This window comes from Tachysurus fulvidraco, chromosome 2, assembly GCF_022655615.1.
Source record: "Tachysurus fulvidraco isolate hzauxx_2018 chromosome 2, HZAU_PFXX_2.0, whole genome shotgun sequence".
In the NCBI taxonomy this organism is placed as follows: domain Eukaryota; kingdom Metazoa; phylum Chordata; class Actinopteri; order Siluriformes; family Bagridae; genus Tachysurus; species Tachysurus fulvidraco.
The window spans coordinates 6773615-6793836 of NC_062519.1; the positions used below are offsets into that span (position 1 = coordinate 6773615).

General features: G+C 38.5%; 1 protein-coding gene across 6 annotated transcripts in view; it reads left to right on the forward strand.

The window, feature by feature from the left end:
* Positions 1–20222, forward strand: part of pcbp4 (poly(rC) binding protein 4) — an 85118-nt gene that overhangs the window by 45047 nt on the left and 19849 nt on the right. For all 6 annotated transcript variants that reach the window (XM_047810370.1, XM_027167828.2, XM_027167823.2 and 3 more), the window contains 4 exons: positions 1615–1647; positions 6978–7094; positions 13207–13338; positions 15011–15139. In XM_047810370.1, the coding sequence (XP_047666326.1) occupies positions 1615–1647; positions 6978–7094; positions 13207–13338; positions 15011–15139 (411 nt within the window). The remainder of the gene's footprint in view (positions 1–1614; positions 1648–6977; positions 7095–13206; positions 13339–15010; positions 15140–20222) is intronic.

Below are 20222 nucleotides of genomic sequence, written 5' to 3' on the forward strand. Positions count from 1 at the left end.
TAGTCATGAGGATATTGTTTTCTAATATTTGCACTAATATTTGCTTTTATACCTGCTGCTCTGAAAATAGGCACTACATTAGAGTGAAAAGAAGAAGATATTATAATCTGTACCTAATCATGAATTTATTAGCCAGCTAAAGTTATCGCTAGGTCAGTAAAAACATCACTGTGCTAGCTCTCTGTGTGTTGTGGTTAGGCTAGGCTAAAAGTGGTAGCTAGCATAACGTAATAAAGCTAGTTAAGTGCATTAATGTTGGATTAAGGGAAACAAACTAACAGCTGCGCTCATGTAGCGTAGTAGTATTAGGCAATAGTGTGTGTCCCTGACAAAATGTCAACAGTCTCGGTCTCTCCTCACATCAAAGATATTTTGAGGCTTATTTTCATGTTGCTTAGCTATGAGGGGGTTGTATGTCTTGCTTGTGTTAGCAAGAGAGATTTACAATATAACAGAACGTCATAAAACACTATATTTAGGATAGACACCGTCTGCTTTTGTGCCCCAAGGCCTGATTATTGATTTTTTTTTTATTTTTTTTTTTACTGGCCCTTTTAGACTTTACAACATGCTCCAAATAAATTGATTCCTAATATCAATACCCACGTCTCACCTCTTAAAAGTATTGCCACCTTTCATGAAATTTGGGGGAAATCATTGAATACTATAATCTATATTTAATTTTGGCAAATTTATCTACAGCGACTACATATAGATGATATGGAGAATGTATAAAGGTTGGTAGGAAGGAGGACTAGTGTGAAGGTCAGAGCTTTGGGCTCCCTTTATTTTTCCCACTAGTGCTTTTCAGCGTGCTTCCTGAGCTAAGTGGGGGAAAAAAAAAAAAAAAAAAAACTGTTCCAATATTCCAGGGCTTTCTTCGCATCAAGTCACTGTTTTTTTTTTTTGTTTTTTTTTTGTGCTACCTCTGTCAGCTCTCTTTATTTCTCTCTGGATCAAAGCATTATCTTTTTTTTTCTCTCTAAAAAGACAAATATAGCAGACTTCAAGTTCGACTGTCTGCTGCTGATGTTAGACCCCATCCTGCCTCTACAATGAGATACTCCATACATAAAACCTTGTAACTGTAATATGTTATAATTTATTTCGCGGGGAAAAAAATACATTTACTTTAGTGATTAATAATAATGTACTGACACTGGAGACTCATTCCATAGATATTACCAACAGTTATTTATGTTAAATAACACAGTTTGTCTGTCTAAGTTCTGCAATACACATCTGTGTGAAATAGCGGTTATGAAATATACTACTAGAAACTATGAGAGTTAAGCTCCTTATGAACCTTCGCCTTGTCCCCAGTGAGAATCAGGACAAAAATATTCATCATAGCTTTTCATTCATTCTTATAATTTTATCATTCTAATGAAATTTGATTGTAAACTCATAACACAGTTAAAATTCCTTTCCCTAACTCCAGTCATACACAGTTTAAAAATATTGACTAGAATTTTTATATTCCTTCTTCGTCCCTTTTGTGCATGGGTTTATTTCATTCATGTGTATTGAGTTTGTACTTTGTTTTGTTGGGTATTTCAGTAAAAATTTGCTTTCATGTAAATAAATCATTCTCCTGTTCTTTGTTTATGACAGAAAGGAGAAACGGTGAAGAGGATACGAGAGGAGGTAAGGCATCCAGAATCTGCCAGAAGAGAGTGTGTGTGTGTGTGTGTGTGTGTGTGTGTGTGTGTGTGTGTGTGTGTGTGTGTGTGTGTGTGTGTGTTGTGCTTTATTCAAACCAAAGAGGAAATGGTACTTGTTTGAAGCTCGTTTGGCACATAGCCACATTAAAAGTTCAGTGATCTGGTCTCGGGCAGTGACAGAGAAAAGACAGAACACAGAACAAAGCGTGTTTCACATCGACACTAACAAGACAACACAACAGGAGATAGAGAGAGAGCATGAATATGTAAATGAAGCCCATCATCTCAAGGACTCACACATACACTTACACACTCTATATAGAACTGTTAAATGAGGAGTTTCAAGACCACTCTCCAAACGCAAACAGATTTTGCAAAAAAGAAAAGCTCAGGTGTGTGTGTGCATGTGTTTGAGTGTGTGTGTCTGTGTGTGTGTGTGTGTGTGTGTGTGTGTGTGTGTGTGTGTGTGTGTGTGTGTGTGTGTGTGTGTAAAGAAAAGCTCAGGTGTGTGTGTGTGCTCAGTGCCCTGGCACATAAAAAATGCCTTTTCATTTTGCCTGTAAAGCCACTGATGTGAAGCAGAAACTCCTGAAAAGATGCTTCCCTCTCTTTTGCTCTCATTCACCCACACACCTAGACTCACACACACACATACACACGTGCATGCAGAGAGGATATAAATGTGTTTGACAGACATGCGCTCGCTGCCACCAAGAAATGAAGACTAATGATTTTGGCTTCGTAATACAGAAGACAGAAAACAGATACTGCGCTCTCTCTCTCTCTCACACTCTCTCTTTAGAGTGCTGTATCTCACGCTTATGCTCTCTCTCTTTCCCTCACACTTCTGCTCTCTCTCTCTCTCTCTCTCACACACACACACACACACACACTTATAGCCTCCCTAATTAGAGATCAAGCACCATTTTCATAATTAACAGGCATGACCATGGCTCAATTTAAGTGTCTGCTTCATTTAAAAAACAAAAAAGAAAACAAAAACTGATAAGTCCTGATGTAAAAGCAACAATTTTTCTGTGCTCTTGAATTAATATCCTGTGACATGAAGGGTGCACAAAGCAATCTCATTAACAAGTTTACAGGGCAAGTCAAAGCTCCAGTATGCTGCTCAGTCCCTTCTTGCTCAGTTATCCAGGATAAATAGTGTCAAAAGCATAACAGGATCATTATAACTCATTAATACAGACTATGAAAAATAAAGCAAGGACTTCTGGGAAAAACTGCTAGGAATGATCAAGACTTTTGCTAGCATTTTACTGCATGTAAATATGCGAGCGCTAAAAAAGCTTGTTTAATGTGCTTAATTAAAGTGCTTATAGCAGGTCAGTGCGAGTGAGTTGAGTAACATTAACACGATTAGATTTGCTACAGCCAACATGATTTAGTCACTTAAATTTAATATAGTTGCAGTTTCTATCAGAGACAACATCCTCGTTAGATTTCACAGGGGAACTGGTTTGCAGAAATACTACAGTACGACGAATCGATGGACAGCATTCAGTCTCGTAATTATGAGCGGTTTTAAATTTAAGTTTAGCATAAGTAGGAAAATCACATGCATTGTTGAGAAAACATGCATCACAGGAAAAAAGTCAACACTCAGCCAAAAGTATCCCAGTTCAGTTGGAAAACTGCTCACTTGGCAATCCTGACTATATCTGTGGAAAAAGTACTTCACTTTCCAGGCCGTATCCTACGTTTACTCCTTCGCAACATGCTTCCATAATGGTTTTTATTACATTTACATTTACATCTACATCATTTAACAGACACCATTATCCAAAGTGCCTTACATTTTTTATCTCTCTTTTTTTTATACAACTAAGCAATTGAGGGCCTTGCTCAGGGATTTGAACTCACAACCTACCATTTGGTAGTCCAGCACCTTAACCACTAGGCTACCACATCCCCCACACTTTATGGCTTCAGGAGTTGGTGTAACATCATGTCTAGCACACTTCGGTTTGAAATGCATTACGTTTGCATCCTAGTGCTGAGAGAACAGAACGGTTTTCAGTTTCAGTTAAAAGACGGAGAAATAGAGGCCCGTTAAGAGGTCTGGGCCCGTATTCATAAAGATTCTAAGAATGATCTCAGAAAGCTCCTAATTTAGCTTAGACATTTCTATCTAGGAATCTTAGCTTAAGAGTGATTCAGGCTAATCTTAGCAAGGAATACAAAAACTTTTATCTTAGAGAGGAGGCGGGGCTTAACCCTGTTGCTAGGTAAGACACATTCTTTTGAAGACTGTGATTGGTTGTCGGATAAAAAAAAAATAATTAGGAGGGCTTTTAAAATATGGTCTATTATAAGATAGTTAAGATATTTGAGGCTATATCGTATAACATTTCTCCAAATTTTCTTAGAATTTCGTCACTAGGAGTAAATCTTTGCACTAACAAGTTCCATGAATACAGGACCTGAAGTTTAGTAGAAGAAAGAGAAATATGAGGACGTGTAAGATAATGACTTGATGTTAGATTGTCTGAAAGTTGAGCACAAATAGAAAATTAGTGATGACCCACTGCTGGATCAGACTTATATCTGGCCTCCGTACCACCATGAAATGATCCTCAAAAATCTGATGGTCAGAACAATGAGACTGATGAGAAGGTAGCTTTATGACATGGACCAGAACTGGGCCAAAATTGGGAAGTTGTAGCAGAATATTACCATATCATCAAATGCTGAAATGTCGCTTGCGGTCCCGTTGGTGAGTGGGAATGGACAACACCGAATCTGGAGTACTCTGGTAGGGTTGGTACATCTATAAAAATCCTAAGCAGGAGTGTTGTATTGGATATGAGCTGGAAGCGACAGTCAGACTATCTAACAGAGAACTGGAGTGTTAAGAGCTGACAGTTTTAGATGGATGGAAATGATAGGAATAGAGATGGCTATCTAGAAACCATGAGATCAAATGTAAGTTGCTCTGGATAAGGACTTCTGCTAAATACCAGAAATGTAAATGGAAACTATGAGGTTAAGCAGAGGTCAAAGCGAGGGTCAAGAAACCATCTGGTGACCTACAAACATCTGGCAGCTTGGAAAGAAAGAAAAAATATCATCTTGGCTGTTGCAGAGCCATTGCCGTATATTGCGGGAATAAATTTTACAAATGTTAAGCAATAAGCAAGAAATAGCCTTTCAAGTGCTGAGCCATAAATGTAATCAAGCTGCAGACACAGCGGAACCCGAAAACGGCTGCATCATTCCCACGCTGCTAAAAAAGCTGGGTCTTAAAGGCGGTACAGAGACGAGATCTAGACGAGAGCGGTTTTATTCCATTAGTTCGAAAAAGGCCAGACCTTTTCTGCAGTAATATCCATCAAGGAAAGTGTGTTTCTACGGGCTGGATTGTGGATTGTGGTTGTATCAGCCGGATAGGTCTTCCATTTATTATCTAGACACCTGAAATCTTCAGTGTCCTTAGCCAAGTTATTACCTGTTATTACTCCTCTTACTAGGTTAAAGCATGTAGACAATCCAACCCCCCAAAGACTCCACCCGCACCTAGAACTGTCTATACAGCCTGTTGCTGAACATCAGGGAACATCAGGCATTTTCATAATCTGATGTTTAAAAACAGAGAATCTCAGGAGGAGCTTCTTCCCTCAGGCCATCAGACTCCTCAGCATAGACATGTCCATCTCGATCGTCAGCGCCTGTAGGATTCCACAAAGACTCGTTTCCTCCACAGTCATTCTGCACACTGAACTTGTGCGGTAACATATTTCACATTATATCTGTTGCTTCTTATTATTTCATTCTATTCTTTCTGTTTTTATCCCTTTTTACCTGTACACTTCCATCACTACGTAAATTATTACAATCAACGTATGGGAAGTTAGTCAATTAACCTCGAAAAGAATTTTAGGGCATACAAATTTAGATACTTGGGGCTTCTCAGAGAACAGAAACTGGTTTGATGATTTGAAGGAATTGAATTTCTGTGAAGAAAAAACTTTTTTTATTATTATTATTTATTTTATTTTTTAAGAACATATTGCTCCACTAGGCTAGGAAGAAACAGAAATATTTGTAAAAATCTACAAGTTCTTATAACACATAACTGTAACTGAACATAGACACAACAAAACAGAGAAATTCCTAATACATTTTTTTGGACTATTGATAAAAAAAAAATACAGTTTCTTGGATTTAGTTTATTTGTGTGCTCTAAGGAAAAAAGAATCAGCGTTTTATTAAGAATCAGAACAGAGAAATCTCTTATCCAGAGTGGCCTTGCTCAGGGGCACAGGAGTGGCATCTTGGTGGGCCTGGGATTCAAACTCACAGCCTTTTGATCAGTAGTCCAACACCTTAACCACAGAGATACCACATCCCACCTAATAACGCATTCAGTACTAGTTTTATGCAAGAATGCAGTTCATTTGACACCAAACAACAAATCACATATTCTACAAATGCAGCTCAGACAAACAGGTGAGGTGAGTTGGGGTGAGGTGGGGTGAGGTGGGGAGAAACCTGCCTTTATTCACTCATTGTGCCACACAACTGAGTCACCACTGTTTCTGAAATGGCAGCTCTACAGTGTTTGTGTAGCACAACTGTGTGGCATATGCATGAAGCCAGTGTGTGTGTGTGTGTGTGTGTGTGTGTGTGTGTGTGTGTGTGTGTGTGTGTGTGTGTGTATGAGATTGATGGAGTGATCAGTGTTAATGGAGAGAGGCAGCAGGGGGCCTGCAGGAGGGTGATTCACACAGTCCAGCATAGCACAGCAATTTCTTGAGTCACACACACACACACACACACACACACACACACACACACACACACACACACACACACACACACACCAGAATGAGTCAGGGAGCACACGAGCAGAAAGAAACACACACACACATTTGTACTCCTTGTCATGATTTAAAAATAGTCTTCTATTTAAGAAAAAAAAACACTAGTACAGACAACTCTCTATCAGTATGTTTTATGCATAATGAAAGCAGGGGCATCCAGACATCTTTTATCACACATGCCTACTCACACACACACACACACACACACACACACACACACACTTCTGCTAGCATATTTCTATTTCAGAGCCTCAGTGCTGGCCAACAGAGGTGCTAAAGACACAGGAATGTAAGAAAGCATCTGATAGATGAGACAGGACTGGACACACACACACACACACACACACACACACACACACACACACACACACACACACACACACACACACACACACACATATATATGGAGGTGGTAGACATATCACTGTTTATATTTCTCTGCTCCTTTATATTTTTCTCTCTGTCCTAACAGAGCAGCGCACGCATTAACATCTCCGAGGGTTCTTGTCCTGAACGGATCATCACCATCACCGGCCCCACAGAATGTGTGTTCCGGGCCTTCACCATGATCACAATAAAGCTGGAGGAGGTAAGGGAGAGAGAGATCATACACACACACACACACACACACACACACACACACACACACACACACACAAAACCCTTCTGGTTTATGGCCACGCCCACTATGGATATTCATATAGTTATAATTCGTATGTCATGCAGTGACCTCTAATTGTAAAGCTAAATTTTACCTATCAGCCTGTTTATTTAAAATGTTGAGGAATCTGAATGTGCTTTTATGTGCTTGAGTGCTCGATTTCACAATTCCACAAAATGCCCCCTAGTTATTATTTCCAAGTGACGCACCATTAAGTACAACACACCCAATTCTGTCAAACCATCTCAGGCTTCCACTTCCCTAAGCCATACATAGAATCCACCCGATACGCCGTAACGACTCCTCCGCCTCAATCACGCCTCTGTCAAGAACTTTTGCCTTGCTGCCTCGCTCCTCACACCAATCCCATTATTTCCCTTACACACATGTGGCCGGGTGCAGCTCATTAACCAGCTGCTGGGATTCTCCCTGCAACTCAGCATGGCCTGGTCAGAAATAAAGGAGTTGTCATAGAAACCTCGGAGGCTGCAGCAGGGTCAAGATTTGACTCATAGCTAATGCACAATGCACGTCATAGCTTCAGAAATTTTTTATATATACATTTATTTAGGGGCTCGATCCACCTCAAACGTGCTTAAAATTTTATTGCTGAAGTGGATTTAAAGGGCACAGAGGAATGCAAGATGGCTCGGGTGACGCTTTACCAAAGGTCTCGGTGCGGTTTCAGAAACAACACAGTAATAAAACTCAAGAAGCAACACAACATGCACGAGGCCGAAGCATAGGTTTTTCACCCCGTGCCTAGAAAGAGGGACAGAATGGTGGGGATAGGAAAGGGTAGCTCTGTGGTGATTATTACACGCTGTTGTGTTGTGACTTTGCATCACAGTTAAATGTTTAGCGTTACATTCAATTACAATAAAGTTTCTTCCTGTAGCTATAAACAAATGCTTTTTATTTCCAGCATCTTTTTTTGCTTGAATTTAGAAAAAGACAAAGTATAAAAATGTCCCAACTACGGAGTCACTAGTAGGCATCATTGCTACTGGGTATAATCATTGCACGGCGCAACAATCATTCCAAATCAGAGAGATTTGACATTTATACATTTAGAACATTTATAAAATTCAGAACATGCTGCCACTTTTCTTTTGCATAAAGTTCAACTTTTTATACTCCCTTATACTATAATAAAGCACTGACACTGAAGACTCGGTCCATAAATGTTAAATAAGCTGCAACATATCGATAATTACGCATCGTACTGTTAAATTAAATGTCTTCTATTGATGTTAAATCTTTATTAATAGCCTTTGATTATATGGATCATCTGCTACACAAGTCCATGACAATTAGTTGAAACAATGAAATTTGATTTACAGAAATTTTGTTGTCAGAAGAAAATGAATCAAGATCTGAATCCGATTTGAGGATTTCACTGTTCTGTGGTTAAAAAAAGCGATATCATTAGCAAGAGAACGGATTTACTGAATATTCGCTATACTAAATATAACCGTGCGAATGCGAGTGTATTTCATACACAATACGGATAGAATACGGGCTCTCTTTTTTTCTCGCAGTTTGACCAATCAGATTAGAGAACTGGAATGAACTGCTTTATAATTGACTCGTTCTAAAACATAAAAAAAAAACCCAGCTTGTGTGTGTTTGCAGAAAGAATTGTTTGATGGAGTCTTTCAAGCAATTCTGAACGTCTTCTTGTATTAAGGCTTGTTGCGAAGGCATGCTGTCATTCGATAACTGTTGAACTGGCTTTTTTTTCCCCTCCCCAGAAAGCGCTGACTGGAACGCCATAGGTTCCTTTCACACTTGGCTTTTTTCTTGTGAAAAAAAAAAACACCTTCTGGAGCACCTTTTTTTTGCTGATCTGAAAAAAGCAGCTCAAGCACCCCGTAACCACAGCAACGCTTTACCAGACCTAGCTGGGACCAACTATATAAACAAGTCTAGCTTGATATCTAGACTAGATTTATTATTCTCATCTGTAATAATGATGGAATATAGATAGAATGGTGGTTGAAACCTCAGTGAGGTGATTGTTTGCCTTTGAGCTTTAGGGGAGAAGTTAAGCTGCATGACTGTATAAAGCCACAGTTGTAGTAAGAGGTCACATTGTGTGCTGATGAATATTCCCAAAATAGCAGAGTTGTTATTTTCATCGCATTGCAACATTGGAATATAAGGAATGAAATATCGTCGTTTCAACATGTTGTAAATCTCTTTATATTGTTATAGCTCTTGCTACTTTTACTCAATGTCAAGTATTTTTTGTTGTGACCAAAAAGAGTCAGTGCTGTTTAAAAGCAGCAAATATTCCACCCACATTGCAGCTTCTTTCTATAGAATTACAACTAAAATGTGTGCCAGCGGTTGACAAGCCCCAGTTCCATCACTTCGTTTAAAAAAACAAGCCAAAATTTATGCCCAAATTTCACCCTTATGTCAGAAGATGATCGTTCCTCAATATCATCAACTCGAATTTGTAATTTAGCCTCAACCTACAATTTGACTCCTTTTAACACACCTAGCACTGTTTTTCTTTATATCAAACACTTGTAAAGGGACATGATTTATAATCCCACAGTCCACAATCACCCACCAGAGGATGGGTTTCTTTTGACTCTGCTTCCTCTTAAGGTATTTTCCTTATGTTCATAGTCTCATGAACTTTCTCCTCAGCAATGCAATCTCTGGATTACTTATTAGGGAACTATATCTACATCCAGATCGCTGTAAAGCTGCTTTGGGACAAGATGTATTGGTAAATGCTCTTTAAATATAAAATATTAATCAAATGAGGATGAGGTTCTCATTTGAGTCTGGTTCCTCTCAAGGTTTCTTCCTCTTCCGTCTAAGGGAGTTTTTTCTTGCCACAGTCGCCTTAGTCACCTCAGGCTTGTTCATTGGGAATAACTACAAACACATTTAAATATAAGTGTAATATTAATTTTTGTATTATTTTAATCTTCGTATCATATAAAATTTCTTGCATTATGTTTCTTATGTTCTGGGATGCTGCTTTGAGCCGATGCCCATTGTTAATAGTGCTATACAAATAAATTTGAATTGATTTGAACTGAAATTATAATTTATACTATGAGACAGTTGAACCAAATACCTCAGGTGAATTCCCCTGTCAAGCAGTTTACAACTGTCCTTCATTTTGTTTCCTTTCTCTTTCCTCTCATTCTTGTCAAAAAATAGATTTAAGGAATCCAATTATAGCCTAAGGCAGATTTACTGTGCGTTCAAGTCTTCCTGCGGAGGTCGTATTTAGTAGGTGAGGTGCGTTCGAGTCATTTCGGTCAGAGCAAAGATGGTGGCGTACCTTCACTTATCTCCAAAAAAATACAGCAACTGGTTTTAATGAAAGTGTTGTAAACAAATCTATATACGAAATTCAACATTGCAATAATCAAACCATTTCTTTCTTAAAGGTGCTTAAATAATAACAGCTTGCTTGTATGTCAGTAACTCGCTGAATAAACCAAACATACTGTATGTTAACTGAAATCAGCTTCTAAATCAAGTAAACATTCAAGTTCAACGATTTTACCGTCGACTTCAGAAGCCGCATCCATTGTATTCAGCCGCATCCACCGTGTTTTCTTGACACACCCCCAACTCAGGAACTCTGAGCTCACCGAAAATCCAGCTTCCCCAGCTAGTCATTACTACGTTATGCACATTCAACCTGAACATTCAATCTTTCTGACATAACTTGAATGGACCATAAAACATACAAGTCAAAATGTTAACATTGTGGAAAGTAGTAATGAATGCGATGCCCTCATCAATTAGCAGCATAAACAGCATGCTTTTGAAAAGACTGTATAAATCATAGCAGATTTCCAGTTAAGATACAAGACAGGAAAATCCACAAATTCTGTTAAGAATTCAGGTTTTATCCTGAGGTGCTGTGGTAATGTTTTAGCAGCTGCAGATAATGGCTCTAACGGAGAATGGAGAATTCATGTAGACCTTTGGAGGTTAGAGTCACAATAAATGATCAGAGGTGGGAGTAAGTCACACATGTGCAAGTCACAAGAAAGTCTCAAGTCATGAATGTCAAGTCGAGATTTTTTTTAATATTTGTCAAGCAAGTCTCGAGTCTCAAATTTGCGACTTAAGTCTGACTCTAGTCAAGTCGAGTCCCAATCTCTGAATCATTTAACTCAAGTCTGAGTCAAGTCTCAAGTCATGAATGTCGAGACTTTTTTTTATTTGTCAAGCTAGTCTCAAGTCTCAAATTTGCGACTTAGTCTGAATTGAGTCAAGTGATATGACTCGAGTCCATCCTCTCTGTGAATGGTTGATCATTCACCAGGTTATGAAAGTAGATTAGGAGGAAGATGGTGAAAGGATTGACCTGGACATCATGCTAGCACATTATATGACACCAACATGCTGTTCATGACCATGGAGAAAGTTAGTTCAGGTTCACCGATTTGATTGGACAAGCATTGTTCCAAGAGTGCCTACATTTAATATAACCACCACACTGGGAGGTTTCACTGTGTGTATCACTCCACTTGTTTTTGTTCACCATGTTAATTTATACTGTGTAGCTCAAAACTGTTAGTAGGATCGTATCAATGCCATTATCGGAGGACGCAATAATATATGAAAGCTAGTCAGATAAACATGAAAAAGAAGAAGGGATGCCTATTTTACCAGTAGCACCTTTAACAGGAAAGATCAAATTAACATACAATGCTGTAAAAGAGAGGGCAGCTTCTTATTGTGTGGCTTGTGCCCATGGCCAAATCACAACCACACTGATATTTAGTACAGATTTTATTAGAAAATGAAATCCTGAAGGTTCCTTACCAGAAACCTTCCACTATGCCACTATGTTTACGGAAACATGTACATCTCTTTTTTCTACTTAAATCCATTAAAGGGATGCAGAATACAACAGCTCCCCCAACAAACCCAGTGGAAGCACAATTGCAGGTATAAATTCTTTGTTGGGTGCCATTTCAAGGTACCTAGTCAGGTCATAATTATTCCCTTCACATCGCCAGAGGAGAAGCTGCTGGGCAGCGAGACAGTGGTTGCTATTTACATTTCAAACCCCAGCAAGAATCCAGCTCCCCACTAATTAATTGCAGTGATGGTGGGCCTTGACTTGAACCGGTATTTATTGCCGGGCTTAATTAAAGAAAGAGCTTCTGAAACTGTGCCGCCTGGCTAATAGACATTTAAATCCATTCCTCTCGAAGTGCAAAGTGTGTTTGTAAAAATTGGCCTACGTTGCTGAGCTCAAGCCACTTTTCCATAGTCATTCCACTGAAGCATTTGATTAAGGACTGGTCTTGATGCCAGAGGCGCATCAAGCACAACCTCAAAGGTAACACTTGTGATGTGGAACGTGTAAATATTATGCATTACCTGGTGATAGAAATCAATCTGATACTCAGCCACAAGCCTTGTTCAACTTTGTTCAATAGCTGCTAACCTTCAGCAAGTTATATTGATTGGCAAACAGTGAAGCGGGGTTGGGGGTAAGGAGTGCTGATTAAATTCTACCGAGAAGAACCATTTTCAAGCGCGGAATCCGATGCGCAAGGTCTTCACTTCAAATTCCAGTAATGATCTCATTTGGGAAACCCAGAGGCAGTCTGAAAATGTTCCACAATTGATTCAGGCAGCTACAAAGATTAAAAGTTAAGATTATTTTAATGGATAAAGATATTCGGGTCAGAAGAGAGTAACTGGTATTGGGTTAGGTATTGGGATTTGGGTAGGTGGTTATGTTTTTCACCCCGTTTATGTTTTTTAGCTGAGTAAAGCTGCTGTTATAGGAAATGAATCAATACCTTCTTGCAAATCAGATACATCTTCAAATGCGCTGGGGTATAAAACAATATGAACAGCCTCGAGAGGTTTTCCCTTTGACATGGTTTTTAAGACGGTCAAATTTCAGGGCTTTTTCTTTAATTATACCTCACTCACTATATCAAATACACTACACATAATGCTTAAAGCACACATTTTATTCTGCTCCAAGGTCTAGACGCCAGTTTTCTTACGAATACCTTGTTTTGTATTTCAGGACCTGGCTGCTCTGGTGGCTAATGGCACAGTCACCAGCAAGCCTCCAGTCACGTTGCGACTGGTTATCCCTGCCAGCCAGTGTGGCTCTCTAATTGGAAAAGGTGGCTCAAAAATCAAAGAGATCAGAGAGGTAAGGGCCACAGAAATACACTTATATCTCTACCTCACCTTCTTCTTCCTCTCCCTCCACTAGTAGACCTCTAAGGAGCAATACCCGGTCCTTGTGTGTTCAGGCTGCTTACTCTGCTGCATATTTCATGGGACTGGATGCCAGTAAAAACCCATTTATTTTACATTTATGGTCTCTGCTGTCGGCTTGGGGATGAGGTAATGCCGCGTGCCGGGTCATGCTAACTTTGGAGTGGTCGCTAATGCAGGAAATGGAGGAAGGTGGAAGGAACGGATGGGATACGTTAAAAAAATGGGTTGCCGATGAACACAGGCATGAGTAGAACCTTTATTGGATTGTTATTTCAATTCATCCACATTGGGGATCTTTTTTTTTTTTGGTTCAAAAATCTCCTCACCATTGTTGTTGCCTTTTCGGACTTCTGCCCTTGCATGGCTTGAAAGCCTGTGTGATCGAACTGTAAATAAAGTGGAGAGTGAAAAGACAAGAAAAGCCAAAAAGAGCTTGGCTTGGGGGATTTAGATTTTTCAACCAAACTTGGAAATTGCTACACTAACCAAAGCTTTATTTTGATTGAATTTCTGTTATTTAAACGTTAAACATTTGATGAAACGATTGAATATTAGTATCGAAATGGTGTGCATGCGTGTTAGCCTGCCTTATAACACATCAATTCTTCATCTGATCGGTTACAAGAATAAGTAGGTGTTGCATATTTTACGAATTACTGGGTGCAACTCAATCATCTGTATGGCAAATTTGTTTGCGTAGTCAAGGAAAAAGGAAAACTCTCTAGAGGTCTCTGGGCTCTCAAGATATGGGCAAAATCATTAGGGTTCTCAAACAGTGGCCAGTTCTTGCCAAGTTCCACTGAAAAATAAACAGACAATAGATGCACATAGTGACGGTACTGTAGCTTAAATTACTTGCTGAAAATTGATTGATTAATGGTGGTTACGTTTTGTTTTTTTTTTGTTTTTTTTTAACTAATCCAATTATCATTAAAATCCACATAGAAATAATCACAATTATGCAGTACACCACATTTTAGCTTTCAACTCTTGGCAAATTGCTGTTTTAATAGAGTCTGTAGTTAATCTGAAGTAAATAATCATTTCCCTAAGTTTATTTTTCTATAACACCAAACGTGGTCATGTTTTATTCTTTACTTATTGGTGCTGAGATCTTGTTCTGTGGGTAAAAAGGCTTCTACAGAGGACAAGTTGTACCTGATAGTGTATTTCTGGATTAAGTAGGTGTGCAGTCACCAAAAAAAGACCCATCAAAATATCCTGGCAGCTCTAATACTTACATGTTCTGTTTTAATGGCTTGTTAACTTGAGCAAGGCCAGGACTTAGTGGTATCTGTACATCAGCCTGTCTTTGCTTATTAAGGAAAAATCTAATTGATAACACTTTCTATGAAGTCTATATGCAGATCTCATTTATGACTCTGTTTCTTATTTTGTTTTACACAGTATTGATGATGCTTTGTAAGCATTTTTATCAACAGTGCTTTAAGTAATTCTTTGATTCGGTGATGTTGGAATGCAACCGTCACTGTTCATTGTAACACCATGTGATGAACTGCACAGGCTTTCTAACTAATACTGAGCTGTGAATAATAAGAAAGCAATATGTGTGTATTAATGGATTATTCCTTCACTAACAGAGCACCGGGGCACAAGTGCAGGTCGCAGGAGATCTGCTTCCCAACTCCACAGAGCGAGGTGTGACGATATCCGGGAGCCAGGAAGCCATCATCCAGTGTGTCAAACTAATCTGCACTGTCATACTCGAGGTACACCTGTGCATTTCAGACCTTTTATTTCATCTTTTACTATTATAAAAGTCAAAATTTAAGGACTAAGGATTCCCAGACTTGGGGTTGGTTGGAATTTCACAAAACATTTGATATTCTGTCCTGTAATGTAGACCCAAATGTTTTTTATGGACTGAGAAGCAAACAAAAGAGTGATGTCACTGTTCACTGTTCTTCAGAAATCCTCCAGATCCTTCATGTCATTTAGTTTCCCAGCATTCATTCATTCATTCATTTTCTACCACTTATCCGAACTACCTCGGGTCACGGGGAGCCTGTACCTATCTCAGGCGTCATCGGGCATCAAGGCAGGATACACCCTGGACGGAGTGCCAACCCATCGCAGGGCGCACACACACTCTCTCATTCACTCACTCACTCGGTGTACCCAGAGGAAACCCCCGAGGCACGGGGAGAACATGCAAACTCCACACACACACAAGGCGGAGGCGGGAATCGAACCCCCAACCCTGGAGGTGTGAGGCGAACGTGCTAACCACTAAGCCACCGTCCCCCCAGTTTCCCAACATCTTCTGCATATTTGTCCACTTTCCTAACATCAGCTATATGATTTTGAGTTTCAAGCCAAGAAGCTTTTATTGTCATTTCGACCATATTTAAATTGACCATAATATACAAAAGATAAACAGACAATATAAAACACTACAGGACGAATACACAAAATACAAAATAGCACCACCGGTGTGTGTACCGAATATTATTAAGCACAACGTGTGAAAATATAGGATTGAAAACAAAGAGCGTTCAAGTAAACATATATACACTTGTGAAATAGCATCAGTTTGATGAGGTATTGAAATTTGGTGTGCAAAACAGCAATCGAGTGAGTTACATCATTTCACAGTGAGGACCACTGTGAGAACTCGTACACAACTGTTATAAAAACTGTACATATTCACTGACGCACATAAAAGGCAGCACAATACATTAAGAGACAGGGCATAGAAACTTCTGAACAGGATGATTGGTGTAAATTGTTATTTGGTCTTCTGGGAAACCTATATCGTATGTAGCTTCTAAAGGGAAGTACTGAATAAAAAAAGATATATATATATATATTAATTATTTCCATTTTTCAGACTCTGCACAGCACATGTACACTTAAAACCTCAACTGAATAAATGGATCAACTAAATTATGCATCATTCCTTAATGAATAAATAATTGCTGGTATGTTGCTCTTGTCTAAAAGTTATTGGAAAATAACCTTAATGTGGCATCGCTCTACCGCATTATTGATTATTTTCCTATAACAGCTTCTGGCATTATGTTTAATTTTAATAATACTCTTTAAGAGGAGTGACTGGATAATAAGCCAAGGCTCGAGTCTTGTTTTTGAGTCAGTCATGTTATGTTTTACATATCGAATGCTGCCTTTTTAAAAAACAATAATAAAAAAAGAAATACTCACAAAAGACCTAATAATAAAGTCGAGATTTTAGAGTCACAGCACAGACTCGTGTCCTAGTTCTGTTTTTGCAGTGTGTCACTGGAACCTTAAATGCTGTTAAATACAAAGACTACAACTATAAAGCCTGAGCAAATGTGAAAAGCTTTGTGTGAAATATGGGAGCGAATTTGCACTTTCTTCTCAGAACACTACTTACAAAGGCTGTTATAATAATCTCCTGCAGTGCTCACTGTGATTTGTAATATCTTTATGCTTTTTCCATGCACTGCCTCTAAACCAGAAAAAAAAAGGATCTGACGTAGGATCACTGCTCATTTCCTCGGATCTCCCAAAGTCCAAAATGAATATGCTTTTAAATCACCACCTTTTCATATTTTTTTTTTAAACTGTTTAATCAATGGAGTTCCAATGTGCCCAGCTCCTGTTCTTATAATGTTAAAGGGCTCAAAGGCAGCGTGACTTGTCAGAGCCCATTTGTGCTAAACCCCAGCGCTGAGAGCTCCAGGTCCTGCTTCAAGCACGCTTCTTAACGGCTGTTCTCACCTGCTCAAGGATGCAAATTATTCAAAGTCTCACGTTGAATGTTTAAACAGATTCCCTTCACATGAACGAGTAGCTGCGAGGCTGAGTCTGGTCTGATCCAAATCACAGCTGACATCACACTACTTTGAGGACCTTGTATTATTCTCTAAAGCTGGATCGCTGAGATATTGAGGCAGCTAATAAGCAGAGTCTAAGCTAAGGAATAGCTTATACCTTAAGTTATATACCTTTTAAGTTATACCTTTACAGCACTTTACAGCATTGCAGGTCATCTACAACTTTGCTTTACATTGAAAGAAAGTAAAGAAATCTTATTGTATTTGTACAAATTCCCACACGGTTATCACAACACATGTACCATATTTAAAATATTTCACCTGTTCAACAGGAAGTTGCATCAGCTGACATTTCAGAAGATCAGGACAAGAAAATCTTTGTCTTTTTCTCTTCATTTTCCATGAGATCGGCATACATTAAACGTGAGGCCACTTTAAAATGTGAGATCGAGTTACAAATGATGGAAAACAGCATTTGGTGTACTTCCATGCTTAAAAACATGGTAGGCATGTTAGGGTGGAGTTTACCTGAAATGTAGCGTGTCACAGTTACGCCTGACTCTGACCTTGGAATGAAGTCAGCGCTTCGTGCATAACATCAGCTCGAGTGTGGAGCATGTCACCAGGAAACGTGTTACATTTCTGCTTCCCATTCATATCATCATACTAGTCATCGTACTAGTGTTTATCTTCATTTTTACACTGCCTCTTGCTTGTAAGTTACATCATATTACTACTGAGAGGGAAAAAAATCATTTCATTCTTCAGTCCGGTTCCGATTTCAGTCCCGCGTTCCCAGCCTTAAATGCTTTTAAGTGCTAATGGCTGGGTTGTCTAGACACAACTGTATAAAATATATTATAGACAAAACATATACACCATTGATGTCCTTAATCTGAATCAACCCTCCAGTTAAGTACGTAACCCGTCTCTGAATACGTAGAACGTTTCCTGTGTGACTCTAACTCTAAAAATATATTTACCTCCATATACATACACATTATCTGTACATACACTGTACATTACCCTGGCTACTGTTGTACATACAATGTACATAATGCACACACATATAATTTTTCTGGTTTATCCATCCATCCATCCATCCATCTATCTATCTATCTACAGTATCCCTCTATTTATCTATTTATCTATCTACAGTATCTGTCTATCTATCTATCTATCTATCTATCTATCTATCTATCTATCTATCTATCTATCTATCTATCTATCTACTCAATTGCTTGTCCTTGCATATCTCATATTTAGTTATATTGGAAAAAAAATACATCGAAAAAAATAGCTTTATCATCACATCGGCAGTGTCTATCCACATCATCTGTCTGTCTGTCATCTGCAAGCATTTCTTATCGAATGATAATACCAGTCCAAATAAATGCACACTGTAACTGGTAGGATGTTACCTCTACACTTGGCCTGGTCTATTCATAAAAAAGGCCTTGATTGTTTTCATTTAATATAGTTTTCATGGCTTGAAGCGATTTTACTACGTTTGTGAGTACATACAGTAAGTAATAAGTCACTTTCAGCCATTTCATCAGTGAGCATTTTATAAGAATACATTTTCTGCCCTTGTCAAAGAACACACACGAGATATATAAAACGTAAATATAAGTATAGATAGACAAGATGGATCATTTTCAGTGTCTTTGTTCACCTCTAACTTTTTTTTTTTGCAAATGCATTATACGGCACTACCATTAGCGAGCATCCTGAGTCTCAACAATATGCAGCGAATAATCTGAGCAAATGGCTTCCTGCTTAAAGATAATGGGCCGTTCCTAAGTAATGCACTGAAGAGCTGATCGATAAGCACATTGCATTTGTGTTCGGCTTGTCAGCGTTTCTGCTCATTAAGGTAATACAGGCACATCAGTCTGCGGTCTCGCCAGTAGAATGAAATAAAGACAACTTCAGAGTCTGGTACCATGCTGCATCTCTGCCATCTTTGAAACTTTTGTATTTTGTGCTTATCAGCTGTTTTGTTTTTTGTTTTGTTTTTTTACTCTATTTTGTGTTTGCTGTTTTGTCTGGTATTAATTAACTAACTAACTTCTGTAGCCTAGTAATCTAATCTAGATTAGATTACGTTAGATTACGTCAAGTTACACAAGTCATGGTGTAACACCAGAGTTTCCTTTAGTTATATTGCACTGCTGGAATATTGCCATGTATACATATGTACACATATCCAGTGGAAAATATATGGTGAAAAATTATCATTTTCTCTGTGTGTGTGTGTGTGTGTGTGTGTGTGTGTGTGTGTGTGTGTGTGTGTGTGTGTGTGTGTGTGTGTGTGTGTGTGTGTAAAAGAGAGAGAGAGATCTAGTACTTTATACTGCATGTTTGTTTCTATTGCTTACTGACTTGAAATTTGATTGGTCGGATGCTTTATAAAAAATAAAACGTAAATAAATAAATAAAATGTGCTTCATGTCACTCTTCACTCTTCTGAAAAGTTGAACTTTTTTCAACATTGGAAGCTCCTCTGTGACCAAAAACACAGGCAGCAGATCTTTTATAAAGCAGCTGCATTCTACCCACCGTGTGGCTGCCTCCCATAAGACTACATGTAAAAAGTGTGAAGTGCAGAGAGAGAAAAGGGAAAAAAGCACCAAGACATGTAGCAATTTACCTTAGCCTCACCACAAGCATTTCAATGAACAAATGTCCTTGACAATCTGTGCCCATAAAATTAAAGCCTGATTTCCGTCCTAACTGATTAGGTTTGGTAAGGGTGGTCTTATTATTAATAAGCTGTCATTTTATTATAATAAATGACCATTTTTTTCTCCTTTTTATTTGACTTTCCTTATGCTTCACTTAATCTTAATGGAATCTTTTATTTATCATCATTACTTATTAGCTTATTTAAACTTTAGGCTCTCTGTTCGAATTTGTCTCGTTTTTCCACGGCTAGATTTTATTCTCAGTAGATTTTGCCTGTTTAATCCTTGCTTAATAATAATATGTACATAATTGAAAATGTTAGAGTTTCTCAACCGTATAGTCA